The sequence below is a fragment of the Papio anubis genome, chromosome 8 (genome assembly GCF_008728515.1).
Source record: "Papio anubis isolate 15944 chromosome 8, Panubis1.0, whole genome shotgun sequence".
NCBI classification, from domain to species: domain Eukaryota; kingdom Metazoa; phylum Chordata; class Mammalia; order Primates; family Cercopithecidae; genus Papio; species Papio anubis.
This window is the reverse complement of record NC_044983.1, coordinates 41,009,884-41,024,909: the sequence shown is the minus strand read 5'-3', so window position 1 is coordinate 41,024,909 and position 15,026 is coordinate 41,009,884. Positions and strand designations below refer to the sequence as shown.

General features: G+C 45.0%; 1 protein-coding gene across 7 annotated transcripts in view; it reads left to right on the top strand.

Moving 5' to 3' along the window:
• Positions 1 to 15,026, top strand: part of SLC20A2 (solute carrier family 20 member 2) — a 126,380-nt gene that overhangs the window by 81,455 nt on the left and 29,899 nt on the right. For all 7 annotated transcript variants that reach the window (XM_009212982.4, XM_009212980.4, XM_009212981.4 and 4 more), the window contains one exon: positions 1,172 to 1,268. In XM_009212982.4, the coding sequence (XP_009211246.1) occupies positions 1,172 to 1,268 (97 nt within the window). The remainder of the gene's footprint in view (positions 1 to 1,171; positions 1,269 to 15,026) is intronic.

The window sequence follows — 15,026 nt, the reverse complement described above, 5'->3', positions numbered from 1 at the left end:
CATGGCTGCCTCCCCTGCCTGGTCTGGTGTGACACTCCCACACTTGAGTCTCATTCTGCCCTGCTCTTGCTGCATCATGCCTCACTGCATTCAACTTGAGCCTCTTGACAAGTGCTCTTGGCTCCTTGAGACATTCCAGAACAGCTCCTTGATGGGCTGTGCTGTTCTGCAAACATACTTGACTTCCAGGTATGTTTGCATTTGGCAGTAGCAGTCTTTGAGATGCTTATCCATACTTCCGCAGCTCTCATCAATTTTTAGACCTAATTTTTCTTTTATCATGGCAGGTAGCATGTTCATGTAAATGTGGCCTTCATAGTTTTTAGAAGTTAGTCACTTTTTGAATTATTTGAGCCACATCTGTGTGCCAGTGCTACATTGATGGGAGTTCCTGGCCCATATTTTTACTTCAAAATTCTCTGTAGATCTGCTAAAAACTCTAAATGTCTCACATTCTCTTAAATGTTATTTAACTGAAAACATGCATAGTACCATTCTTGTGGAACTTACTACATTTAGGGAATGTTGTAGCAGAAGCCTAAAGTAGTAAATAAATGGCAAATGGCAAATAAGTTATTTGACAAGGAACCGCAGTTCTTTTTAACTTCTAATAGTTGAAGGTTAAATACTATACCTTGTGAAAAGATTCGGAAATTCATAGCACATGGTAACATAGCTAAGATGCGTTGTGTAATAGAGTGTTGTAAAATCTCATGAAGTAATCTGACTCTCTTAGAGGATGCTTGGAGGTTGGAATCTCAAATTATTTGTTGAATGTAGCCAGTTAGGGCCAAACCTGGATTTGGCTGTAGTGAGCACAACGGGTTTTGAGGAAGGAGATGCTGAGCTCTGGGCTTTGGTCCTCCAGAACCGGCTTAACCGTTCTTTTCTGTTTCCAAGTGTGACATCAGCTCATGTGATTCCAGTGCTTTAATGTGTCTACTGGCCACAACAGTGGGCTCTTTGACATTGCATTTGTGTGGGAGAGATGGCCCCAGCCAATGCCATTTCTGTAGAAGTGGAGCAGATCATAGGCAGTAACAACGCCCATCCTTTTGGCCACACGGGTTTGGGAAGAGTTTCTTGTAACGGTGTTTTGTATCATTTTGTCTGTGTTGGCTCCAAATGCTGCTGGGATCCTGACCTCCCACTCTATCTCCTTGTCCCACAGGAAGACCCTGTTCCCAACGGTCTCCGGGCACTCCCAGTATTCTATGCTGCTACCATAGCAATCAATGTCTTTTCCATCATGTACACGGGAGCACCAGGTAAGGATCGTTGGAAGCACACTCCAGAGGCAAAGGGCATTGTATTCTAACAGTATCAGTTTATTTGGTGCTGGCATTGTTGGCTGACAGTAAAAAGCATTACTCATGGTCATTATGGAATAGGTGCTGGAGGTGTTGGCTGATAGTAAAATACATTACTCATGGTCATTATAGAATAGTAAAAAGAGTGGTAAATGCATTTACTTGTCTTAGTTAAATACCCAAGAGATATGTAGAGTACAAAGGCAGCAGATTTTCAAGTTAGAAAAAAAAATTAAATCCCCACTCTGCCGTTTATGCAGCTGTGTTGCCCCCACAGCTTACTCAGCCCCTCTGAGCCTCAGAACCTGATCTAATCCCACATGCCTGCAGGGTTGCGCCGGGGTCAGGAGAGGGTGTGGAGCACCTGGGGCCACGCCTGGCACCCAGTGAGTGGGACAGTCCATACAACAGCAATGCCCAGCGGAGCTCTAAAGCCATCCACAGCACAGGGTACAACCCCCTGGAAATATCAGACCAGTTAATCCAGAGACTAGAAGCCATGCTTTGTTTTTTTTAGATACCAAAGCCAATGATGCTTTTCTTTGCTGAATTACTCCTTTTCTTGTCATTCTCATGGGTTTTGTTGTTGTTGTTGTTGTTGTTGTTGTTGTTGTTTTTTCGAGATGGAGTATCGCTCTGTCACCCAGGCTGGAGTACAATGGCGCGATCTCGGCAAACTGCAACCTCCGCCTCCCAGGTTCAAGCAATTCTCCTGCCTCAGCCTCCTGAGTAGCTGGGATTACAGGCACCCACCACCACACCCGGCTAATTTTTGTATTTTTAGTAGAGACAGGGTTTCACGATGTTGGCCAGGCTGGTCTCAAACTCCTGACCTTGTGATCTGCCCGCCTTGACCTCCCAAAGTGCTGGGATTACAGGCGTGAGCCACTGTGCCCAGCCGCTTTTGTTTTTTGTATAAAGGTTCAGAGGGTTTTTGTGGAGGGGGTTAAAAATTATTTATTTATTTTTATTTATTTATTTATTTTGAGATGGAGTCTCGCTCTGTCACCCAGGCTGGAGTACAGTGGCACAATCTCGGCTCACTGCAACCTTCACCTCCCAGGTTCACACCATTCTCCTGCCTCAGCCTCCCAAGCAGCTGGGACTACAGGTGCCCGCCACCACGCCGGCTAATTTTTTGTATTTTTAGTAGAGACGGGATTTCACCATGTTAGCCAGGATGGTCTCGATCTCCTGACCTCGTGATCCACCCACCTTGGCCTCCCAAAGTGCTGGGATTTCAGACATGAGCCACTGTGCCCGGATTTTTTTTTTTTTTTTCTGTATTGTTCAGGCTGGAGTGCAGTGGTGCAATCATAGCCCACGGCAGCTTCGACCTCATGGGCTGAGGCAATCCTCCCACCTCAGCTCCCTGAGTAGCCGGGACCACAGGTGTGCACCACCACGCCCAGCTAATTTTGTATTTTTTGTAGAGATGGGGACTCTATATTGCCCAGGCTGGCATCAAACTCCTGGCCTCAAGTAATCCTCCTGCCTCAGCTTCCCAAAGTGCTGGGATTACAGGTGTGAGCCATACTGCACCTGGCCTAGTTCTTTTCTTTTAGAGCTTGAATAGGAAAAGGAATAAACTTATGTATGGTATTCTTATTTGCACCCATTTCAGCACTGATGAGCTGCTAGCATTCTGTTAAGTATTTCTGTACGTGTTTGCTAGAGAATATTCCTCTTCTATTTGTGAGATGCGCCTCCTACAGCCAGATTGTGGGATCTGTGGTGACAATAGATGGGTTAATTTGTGCTAGTTTTCATCTTGTTAATGTCCTTTATGGATGAAGATTCGGTTATTGGCCATGTTTGACAGAAAAGCCTCCCTCTCTGTGTTTTAAAGATGAAATTTCTGCTAACTGACATGTCTTATCGTAATTGAAAAGTGGCCTCTTCCAAAATAGTGGAAATCCTTATTACTTTCTCAAACTAGGACTTCTCAATGTAATGTTCCTCAGATTTTATTACACATATCTAATTATATTTTGTATATTTCAGTACTGCAAATAAATTATTTCTAAATGATTCTAACATTATATAACCTTTTACTGTGGCATCTGTGCAGCATTCAGAACATTGATTGTAAAGGCTTAAATACTCAACTGGGCATAGTGGCTCACACCTGTAATCTCAACACTTTGGGAGGCCGAGGTGTGTGGATCACAAGGTCAAGAGATCAAGACCATCCTGGCCAACATGGTGAAACCCCATCCCTACTAAAAATACAAAAACTAGCTGGGCGTGATGGTGCGCACCTGTAGTCCCAGCTACTTGAGAGGCTGAGGCAGGAGAATTGCTTGAACCCGGGAGGCAGAGGTTGCAGTGAGCCAAGATTGCACCACTGCACTCCAGCCTGGGTGACAGAGCGAGACTCTGTCTCAAAAAAAAAGAGTTTAAATACTCTCTGTGGGGCTTCCAGACTTTGGGTGATTTGAGGATGAGGGAAGGGGGAGCGCCAGAGCTGCTTTAGGTTCTAGGAAAGCAGGAAGCAAAGGTTGGAGGGATGAGGAGAGCAGGAGGAAGGTGAAATCCCAGTCACAGGTAACAGCAACCTGCTGCCCCTTTAGGTTTGATAATTCATGGACTGGGAAGTGTGTCACAGCTTTTTGAAGCGTGGGCCCCAGGATAAATTTTTTTTTAATTTTTTTTTATTGTACTTTAAGTTCTAGGGTACATGTGCACAACGTGCAGGTTTGTTACATATGTATACTTGTGCCATGTTGGTGTGCTGCACCCATCAACTTGTAAGTGAGGAGGCCGGGCATAGTGACTTGTGCCTATAATCCCTGCTGTTTGGGAGGCTGAGAAAGATGGACCACTTGAACGAGGTCAAGATTTCTAAAGCAATGTGGCCAACATGGTGAAACCCTGTCTCTAGTAAAAATACAAAAATTAGCTGGGCATGGTGGCGGGCGCCTGGAGTCCCGGCTACCTGGGAGGCTGAGGCAGGAGAATCACTTGAACCTGGGAGGTGGAGATTGCAGTGAGCTGAGATCCCGCCACTGCACTCCAGCCTCGTCGACAAAGCAAGACTCCATCTCAAAAACAAAACAAAACAAAACAATTTCTTTTTAGTGAGTGACAGAGAAAAGCCCCGTTCTAAACCATGGAGCCGGAGTTAAGTGCACCACCTAGCGTGTGAATCCCTCAGACATCTCAGTGCCAGGCACTTGGAAGGCCTGGAGCGCTGGGTTGGAAGTGAACTCTATAGGGGGAGATATCTTAGTCCTTGTTTTGTTTTTTTTTTTTTTGAGATGAACTCTTGCACTGTCGCCCAGGCTGAAGTGCAATGGCGCAATCTCAGCTCACTGCAACCTCTGCCTCCCGGGTTCAAGCGATTCTCTTGCTTCATCCTCCCGAGTAGCTGGGATTACAGGCACCTGCCACCACACCTGGCTAATTTTTTGCATTTTTAGTAGAGATGGGATTTTACTACGTTGGCCAGGCTGGTCTCGAACTCCTGACCTCGTGATCCGCCTGCCTCGGCCCCTCAAAGTGGGATTACAGACGTGAGCCACCGCACCTGGCCCCTTGTTCTTATTTTATATGGGCTCTTAGAGCTCAAATTAGCTGAACAGAAAGCAAAGCCTCCTGCAATCACCAGACACCTCCCAGGTTGTTGACTTAAGAGACTGAGCCAGTGAAAGCTGAGGACACCTTCTGTGGTGCCAAGTCCTGAACATGGGAATTGGCATTGATATGGATGGGTTTTTTTCATTTCTGTGTTTTATTTTTTCCACCCTCTATTCTTCTTGCTTCCTGTTTCTTCCAACTGTCAGAAGAAGACAATTATGATTTTTAATAAAAGTCTGACTTTTTCTATACATGGCCTTTTTTTTCATCTCTTCTTTTCCCCATCTTTTGGCTGCAGTTGGCACATTCGCTAAAAATATCATCTTACTGGGAGAGTAAATTATCTTAGGGAAAATTAAACTGTGATGAATGAGACTCTAAAAATAATATAAATACTAATATAAATACTTCATAGGGTTGTTGTGAGAAATAAATAATGTAAGTGTATTGAACTGAGCTTTATGTGGATTAATCCTTTTAGTCCTCCCAACTACTCTTGGTGATTGGCAATACAAATAACCTCATTTTACAGGTGGGAAACTGAGGCAGGGCAATGCTGAGTACCCAAGGTCCTGTAACTAGTAGGATGCAGAACCAGAATTTGAACCACACCTCCAGTCCTGAGCCCTGGGGTCTTAGGTGTGACATTATACAGATACAGGAGGTAGTTTAAAACACCACGTATAATACCTGGTATGTAATGTTGCAGTTAATGACCATAAAAATTGCATCAACCTTAACAAATTCTTTTTTTTGGGGGGGGGGGACAGAGTGTCGCTCTGTCACCCAGGCTGGAGTGCAGTGGTGCAATCTTGGCTCACTGCAAGCTCCGCCTCCTGGGTTCATGCCATTCTCCTGCCTCAGCCTCCCGAGTAGCTGGGACTACAGGCGTCCGCCAGTACGCCCGGCTAATTTTTTGTATTTTTAGTAGAGATGGGGTTTCACCGTGTTAGCCAGGATGGTCTCGAACTCCTGACCTCGTGATCCGCCCGCCTCGGCCTCCCAAAGTACTGGGATTAGAGCTGTGAGCCACCGCGCCCGACCTTAACAAATTCTTTCTCTTCTCTTAACTCTCTTTAAAATGTCTTCTGGTATATTTGGGAACCTGGCACGCGCTGTCTCTCGCTCACTCTCGCTCTCTCTCTCTCTGTCTCTCTCTCTCTCTCTCTCTCTCTCTCTATATATATATATATATATATATAATAATTATTATTTTTTTTAGACAGAGTCTTGCTCTGTCTCCCAGGCTGGAGTGCAGTGGTGCGATCTCAGCTCACTGCAAGCCCTGTCTCCTGGGTTCAGGGTTTCTCCTGCCTCAGCCTCCCAAGTAGCTGGGACTATAGATGCACGCCACCACACCTGGCTAATTTTTGTATTTTTAGTAGAGACGGGGTTTCACCATGTTGGCCAAGCTAGTCTCAAACCCCTAACCTCAGGTGATCCGCCCATCTCGGCCTCCCAAAGTGCTGGGATTATAGGCGTGAGTCACCATGCCCAGCTATTTTTGTATATATTTAATATACTAGTTAGTGTGAAGAAGCAGCCACCTTCTTAATTAGGAATATTAAAAATCTGGGCTGGTCATGGTGGTTAACACCTGTAATTCCAGCACTTAAGAAGGCCAGGTGTTCAAGACCAGCCTTGGCAACATAGCAAGACCCCATCTCTACAAAAATAACAAGAATAATAATAAAAATTGTAAAATCTATATAAGGGAGTAAAGGCTGTCATGAACTATGATTGTGGTCCTGCACTCAAGCCAGAAAACAGAGCGAGGCCCTGTCTCAAAAAAAAAAAAAAAGTCTTTATAAGGATCTTGAAGTTCATTATTCCCTCGAAGCACAAGCAGTATTCCCAGTCCTAAAGTTAGCGTTAGGTTCTGTAGTTGGGTGACTGTTCTGTCAGGAATGTGACATCCCTCCCCTCCCTAAGTCTTATTCCTGATTATAAAGTAAGGCCAGGAGTGGCACCTCCAATCAAGGGACACTATACCCCTGAGATAATGGAGGCGGGGTACCTGGCACAGGGCCCAGCACATCATCAGTGCTTCATACAGTCATTGTCCCTCCCTCTCCTTGGAGATTGGCCCTAGGACCTCCACAGATACCAAAAACCAGCTGGGCATGGTGGCTCACGCCTGTAATCCCAGCACTTTGGGAGGCCAAGGCGGGTGGATCACGAGGTCAGGAGATCGAGACCATCCTTGCTAACATGGTGAAACCCCGTCTCTACTAAAAATACAAAAAATTAGCCAGGCATGGTGGCAGGCGCCTGTAGTCCCAGCTCCTTGGGAGGCTGAGGCAGGAGAATGGCGTGAACCCAGGAGGCGGAGCTTGCAGTGAGCTGAGATCACACCACTGCACTCCAGCCTGGGAGACTCCGTCTCAAAAAAAATAAATAAAGATACTAAAATCCATGTATATTCAAGTCCCTTAAGTTGGCCGGCAGTATCTGCTGAACCACGGACGGAGAAGGCCAACCGTGCCTGTTGGAGGCTATTTTGTTACCCTCAGTCATAATTAACCTAACCCAGTCTTTTGGCCTTAACTTGCCAGAAATTCCTGAGTCATCCTGTCTTTCTGTTTTTCCACACATCTTTGTATGGAAAAATTCTTACTGGAAGTTTTTCAAGGGGCTTGCCTAGAGGAGAAGAAGGTCATGGCTCTGAAGGTCCCACCATTTTGTTCCTCCAATGAGTCAAAAAAGGACTTTGCTAATATTTTGATTCCTGGGGAATGTTTCTAGAAATGTTTCTAGAATGTCCAGTGAGTGAGTCAAAATCTTATTTTTATGTAAGCCTTGAAGGTCTTTTGCCCTTCAATGTAGACTTTCATGACATACTGTTTCCTCATGTGGGGTATCTCTGCGAGTCCAGCTGTGTCATCAATAGCCGTGGTGTCCTGGTTCGTGTTTTTGGTGTTTTGTTTTGATTTCCTCTGCTTCTCTACTCTTAGTTATTGTGAAGTTGATTATTTCTTAGGGTTACTTAGTTTGATTTGTGTTACATTTGACATGACTTTTCTCAAAAGTCATTCTTACACTTCAGAGACTAAGTTCGCACTTTTAAAAAATTGTCTTTGCCTTTTTGTTCTTAAAAAATGACTTGCAAGGACTAAAAAATAACTTTAGGAAAGAAAATGCTTACTTGGGTTGGATACAAGCCTAAGCTTCATTTTTAATGAAAAAGTCTTCAGTTGTGTGGGGCCTGGTTTTGTTCAGTGTTTAAACAGTGAATGCTAAAGTTCATGGCACGCCCTTTTGAACAGTCAAAGCAGGTCACCCAGTTAAGCCTCTGGTAAAGCACCTTCTAAGGCAATGTGTGGTCCCTAGCCAGCAACAGCATGCAGGAACTTGTCAAAATGCAGATTCTGAGGCCCAGCCCTGAACCCACTGAATGCAGCCCAGTGCCCTGTGGTTTCATAGGGGAGCCTCAATGATTTGGAAGCACGTTACAGTTTGAGAACCGCTGCTCTAGGCACGTCTCTTAGCAGAAACATGACTTCCTCATTACCGTTCTAATGTAATGGGTACTCCCAAAAGTTCTAACCCTAACCCAACCTTTGCTCACTCTTTTCCACCAGCAAAGGAATTCCCAACTTAACCAGACCTGGTTCCTGACTTCCCCAGAGCATGTCTGTACCTGAGACATGCCTGCCCCTGCCTCTGCGGCTTCCTCCCCATCCTCTTCCTCCCCCAGCTCCTCCCCCTCCTCCTCCTTCCCCTCCTCTTCTCCCTCCTCCTTCCCCTCCTCCTCCTCCCCCTCCTCTTCTTCATCTCTTCTTTCTCTTCATCTCTTCCTCCCCCTCCTCCATCTTTTCCTCCTTCTGCTCTTCCATCTCTGTCTCCTCCTCTTTATCTCTTCCCTCTCCTCCTCCTCTTCATCTCTTCTTCCTCCTCCATCTCTTCCTTCTCCTCCTCTTCATCTCTTCCTCCTCCTCTTCCTCTTTATCACTTCTTCCTCCTCCTCTATCTCTTCCTCCTTCTCTTCATCTCTTCCTCCTCCTCCTCCTCTTTATCTCTTCCTCCTCCTCCTCCATCTCTTACTCCTCCTCTTCATCTCTTCCTCTTCCTCCTCCATCTTCCTCCTTTTTCATCTCTTCCTCTTCCTCCTCCTCTATCTCTTCCTCCTTCTCCTCTTCATCTTGTCCTCTTCCATCTCTTCCTCCTCTTCCATCTCTTCCTCCTTCTCCATCTCTTCCTCCTCCTCCTTATTTCTTCCTTCTCCTCCATCTCTTCTCTTCCCTGTCCTCCTCCTCTTCTTCCTGTTTCTCCTCCCTCTTTGCCCCCTCTTTCTTCTCCTCATCCCCCTCCTCTGGTTTCTCCTCTTCCTTCTCATCTTCCTCCTCCTCCTCTTCTTCCATCTCTTCCTCCTCCCCCTGTTTCTCCTCCAGTTGCAGCTGCTTCTGATCCAGTTTCTAGGAAACCAGGACATCAGAAACCTCTCAGGCCCCCAGTTGGCTTTGTGAGAAGGAGCCCTGCACTCAGAGGGCCTCTTTCTTCCATGCTGTGATTGTGAAGTGCAGGTTGTGGAGAAGCCAGAAATTGTCATTACAGTGATTCCTAGTCTTGGATTGGGGAAGCCCTGGGGTGAGAAGAGTCTCCAGTTATTACCAAGAGCTGGATTCAAAACAAGGTCATTTAAATTCACCTCATTTTCAAAATTATTGCAAATGTACCCTGGTTTGAAAAAGTTGGTACCAGCCAGGCTCAGTGGCTCACACCTGTAATCCCAGCATTTGTGGGAGGCAGAGGCAGGCGGATCACCTGAAGTCAGGAGTTAGAGACCAGCTTAGCCAATATGGAGAAACCCCGTCTCTACTAAAAATACAAAATTAGCTGGGTGTGGTGGTGAGTTCCTGTAATCCCAGCTACTTGGGAGGCTGAGGCAGGAGAATTGCTTGAACCCGGGAGATGGAGGCTGCAGTGAATGGAGATTGAGCCACTGCATTCCAGCCTGGGCAACAGAATAAGACTCCATCTCAAAAAAAAAAAAAAAAAGAGGCCGGGCGCGGGGCTCACACCTGTAATCCCAGCACTTTTGGGAGGCTGAGGTGGGTGGATCATCTGAGGTCAGGAGTTCGAGACCAGGTTGGCCAACATGGCGAAACCCCATCTCTACTAAAAATACAAAAATTAACTTGGCATAGTGGCATGTGCCTGTAATCCCAGCTACTTGGGAGGCTGAGGCAAGAGAATCACTTGAACCTGGGAGGTGGAGGTTGCAGTGAGCCGAGATGGCACCACTGTACTCCAGCCTGGGCAATAGAGTAAGACTCTGTCTCAAAAACAAAACAAAAAAAGAAACTTGATACCATCTGCTATCTCTCTGTCTCTCTCTCTCTCTCTATATATATATATATACACACATATATATTTTTTTTTTCTTATAGAGCAAATTAGGAAATCACATTTTTAAAATTTTATTTTCTCAACTAAGTTGTTTCAGGATTCCTGTTACATAGGTAGCCCCTCTAATGCTTTGAACATCTTGATCTATCTAGAGCAAAAGACAAAGCTCAGTTTATAAGGCAAGATATTAGAGCAGTTCTGCAAAGGAGATAATCTCTGTGTGAATGTTTACTGTGAGAAGATATTCATAGTATATTGTTATATGACAAAAGCATAGAATAGTTTATAGTGGGATTCTGCTTCTGTTTAATAAAAGGAAAAGAGAAAAATAAATATTCGACACGGTGTCCGTGCCTACCTAGAAAATGCCTGGAAAGATACACACCAAATAGTTCTTACTGTCTCCCTGGGAAATAAGTTGAAGAGGGGAGGATGATGAGGAAGGTTCATATTTGTCCATCATACACTTCTGTAGGTACTGCTGATATTTTTACGCTAAGCATAGATTATTTATATAATGAAGACAGAGAATCTGTGCATTGAGTCACTGAGAAGGAAGGTTGTAGGGAGGAGATGATGGGTCATGGTATAAGGAAACTGATATGGACTAAAGCCTTATCGGTCCCATATAAGTTTTATTTGTTTATAGATCCTTAGTCATGAGTGTTAGATGTGAAAAACAAGAAGTACAAGGCAATAACAATGGAGACTGAGCTTGTATAAAAAGTTCTATGTACTTCTCCCTAAATGGCTTGAATATTCATCTCATCTTTTGGGAATGTGGAATAGAATTGTAAAGATGCTTGAGGTTAGAGCTAAATCACTATTCATCGTATCTTTGCTGCTCTGCAAATGAAAGGCGCTTGACATGAAAGGCCATTTAGTGGCTAGAGCCAAGAATGGAGACCCAGAGCTCCCAGTGCTGGTTCCTGGCAGCCACTTTTGGCTGAGTGAACATGAGCCACTGAGGCTGTGCCCCACTATGTCCATCCGCAGGGAGAAATGACAGCCGTGTCTTACTGCCTGCTGAAGGCATGATTGTTTGGAAACAATTTGAGATCCGTACCAGAAAGACAATTTAATAGAAAGTATTTTAGTCAAAAATGTTGTTGTGTAGAAGCCAGTCTTGACTTTTTAGGAGAAAAACCGTTTGCCTTGGGTGTGCATTGATTCAGGTGCTGTCCTGTGCTGAATCTTTGTATTGAATTGTTTTTTATCCACAAAACTGGATTTTATATACTTAGTACAATTGGGAGCTGTGTAACACAGGTAATTGTCAGTTTACGTTTTTCACATGCAGGCCTTAAAAGTAAATCCTTGTGCTCATCTGATTCTCTGCTAAATCACCAAACTGCTGGAATACTTCAGTAAGATCCTGTCCCCATTCTGCTCCCCTTCTCACTACTGTGAACAGCTTCCCCTGTTTTCCCAAGTTCCTTCTCTCTTCTTCCTCCTCCATGACGTGTTACTCTGTTTCCCCACCACTCCCCCTGGGTGATGTGTTTCTCTCCTGCTTCCTCTGCCAGTTTCTCATGACTGGGAGGTGATTTTCGAGTTTTCTGGCTATTTCCCAGGCCACATCCGTGGTAGAGGCAGGTGAGACGGCAAAGGTGCAAAGGGCAGGTGATATTATCTTAAGTCTAAGCACAGGGTGAGAAGTCTTGCCCCCGACCTCAGGTTCACCCTTTTGGTGTTGGTCCTGACACTATCTGGGACCCCATGTGTCCCTGCTGGGAGCCTGGTGTGGTCCTAGAAGGAGCCCATCAAGTAGCCCTTCTTGACTTCTGTTCCGGGCCCGGCTCAGCATGAATGGTAAAAATAGGACCTGATGGCAAAAGTGTTCACTCATTTTTGAAATATGTATTTCAGATTGCTTCTCTCTCCCTGTGGTCTGAAGGGTTTGCCTCTCGTAGATCAGTTTGGCACGGTAGCACTAAGCCAAAGTAGCACAATTAGCAATTTTATCATCAGCAAAACCAGAGAAGCAGCAGGAAAACCTCTTCAGGAACCATGCTTTGAAGCCGTGTGGGGGATTGGTGTTGGTGTCAGTTGTTAGTTTGAGGTTGGTAAAGAGCAGGTACCATTCGAGTTGGCAGGAACCAGCTTTGGTGCAATCCTTTGCCGCGTGTATGAACCCCTACGTGAAGCTGGACAGCAGATGCTGGGAAGCCTTGGCCCCAGACACAGCCCAGTGCAACCAACCGAGGGGTCACACAAGCGGCTCTCAGCTTTGGGTGCAGGCGCAGAGCCTGCGTTGGATGGGGCCTGCTGGGTGTCAGTGCAGCCGCGTGGCAGGGCCAAGTCCATAGCCCTCCAATGTAGTCAGGGGGGTGGGAGCCGAGCAGTTAAGTGTCTGTCCTCCCCCAGTGACCTTCGCTATCACTGAGCTAGGTGATTCTGGATTTTTGTTTTTAATACTTATATACATTAATTCTGACTATATATAGTATTAACTACCTATTCTATTAATACAACCTCTTACAATTATAAAAAAAAAAAATTTTTTTTTTCTTCTGAGACAGTATCTTGCTCTGTTGCCCAGGCTGGAGTGCAGTGGCGTGCTCTCGGCTCACTGCAACTCCGCCCCCTGGGTTCACGCCATTCTCCTGCCTCAGCCTCCTGAGTAGCTGGGACGACAGGTGCCTGCCACCATGCCCAGTTAATTTTTTTGTATTTTTAGTAGAGATGGGGTTTCACCGTGTTAGCCAGGATGGTCTTGATCTCCTGACTTCACGATCCACCCACCTCGGCCTCCCAAAGTGCTGGGATTACAGGTGTGACCCACCGCGCCCAGCCCAAATGTTTAATAGTATGTTTTTCTGGGTGTGTGTGTGTGTTTCTTTTGTTTTGTTTTGTTTTGTTGAGGCAGGATCTCACTCTGTTGCCCAGGCTGGAGTTCAATGGCGCTATCATAGCTCACTGCAGCCTCAAACTCCAGGGCTCAATAAATCCTCCCACCTCAGCCTCCCAAGTAGTTGGGACTACAGGCATGCACCACTACTCCCAGCTAATCTTTTTATTTTTATTTTGTAGAGACAGGGTGTCACTATGTTGCTCAGGATGGTCTTGAACTCCTGGCTTCAAGTGATCCTCTCACCTCAGCCTCCCAAAGTGCTGGGATTACAGGCATGAGGCACCCTGCCCAGCCTAATAGTACTTCAGTTGAGTAACTTTGTGCTGCTTTGTGTGTATAAAATGGTTAACAATATAACAAAGACTGCAAATTTATTTAAGAGCAAAGTGTTAAATAGTTAACCCCTTTGAATTAAATTTTTTAACAATTTACAAAAGTGACATTCTTATTGTATATATATTTTTATTTCTTTTTCTTTTTTATATTTTGTTTTTTACTTTTTTTTAGTAAATTCTCGCAGATCCTTATCTTGTTGTATATATTTTTTAAGTTACCACTATAAAAGTATATGTAATAAAAAGTGAAATTTCCACTGCAGTCTCCCATCTCTCCATAAAGAAATTGGAAACCACTGTATCTTCCCAGAACTTTTTCTGTAAATTCACAGATATGGCAGGAATGTGGAAAGGTGGATGTTTTATTTTTCAAACATAAATTGCATGATGCTATGTGTATATCATACAACTAGCCTGCATCACTCATTGGATCTTGGGCCTCTTTCCTTATCAGTACATACAGACTTAGCGAATTCTTAAGACTGTCTACAATAATTATTTCACATTTTCATAATGGTGCATATATTAGTTGTTCTGCAAATTCTTGCTATTACAAATAATGCTGTGGAGAGTATTCTTGCACATCTTCCAGTGAGTTTATGTACGAGCATGAGTGTTTAAGTTGTGCATATATGTATGTGAATGTGCCTATTGTCACCATTGACAGCAGATGGACAAAATTCAGGGTGATGAGTGCTGGGGATATGACAGTGCTATGAAAAGATGACGTTTTCATACCATGTGCACGTCCACCCTTGGATTGACTAATGTTATTATTGCTAAGTGTGCATTATGGGATTTGAGTGAAGTTTTTCTGCACTGTAATTCCCTAAGTTGATGCTTCAAAGAAGAGTTAAATTTGAGGTTAATGTCCTTTTAAAAAACTCTTATTCCTTGGGCCAGGTGGCTCACGCCTGTAATCCCAGCTCTTTGGGAGGCCAAAGCAGGAACATCCCATGAGGCTAGGAGTTTGAGACCAGCCTGGGCAACATCGCAAGACCTTGTCTCTTAAAAATAAAGATAAATAAACAACAACAAAAATCCTTTTATTTCTCAACTGATTTCAAAGAAGTTCTGTGTATGTGGCTAGGGCACATGTCTATTTAAAGTAGGGCTGCTGGCTGCTGAGGAACTAGGAGAGGCCTCAGTTGTGGGAGCCAGGCAGTGTCCACACAGCAGCTTCCTGCCGCAGGTGGGCTGGGCTGGGGTGGGCATCAGGATGGAAGACAGCTGACTCCTTTCTTTTTTCTTCTTTCTTTTTTTTGAGACAGAGTTTTACTCTTGTTGCCCAGACTAGAGTGCAATGGCACGATCTCGGTTCACTGCAACCTCCGCCTCACAGGTTCAAGCGATTTTCCTGCCTCAGCCTCCTGAGTAGCTGTGATTACAGGCGCCTGCCACTGCACCCGGCTAATTTTTCATATTTTTAGTAGAGATGGGGTTTCACCGTGTTGGTCAGGCTGGTCTCGAACTCCTGACCTCAGGTGATCCCCCTACCACAGCCTTCCAGAGTGCTGGGATTACAGGTGTGAGCCATCATGCCCGACCTCAGCTGACTCCCCTCTCAGCCGCATTTGTGCGTGCAGCCATTTAGATATC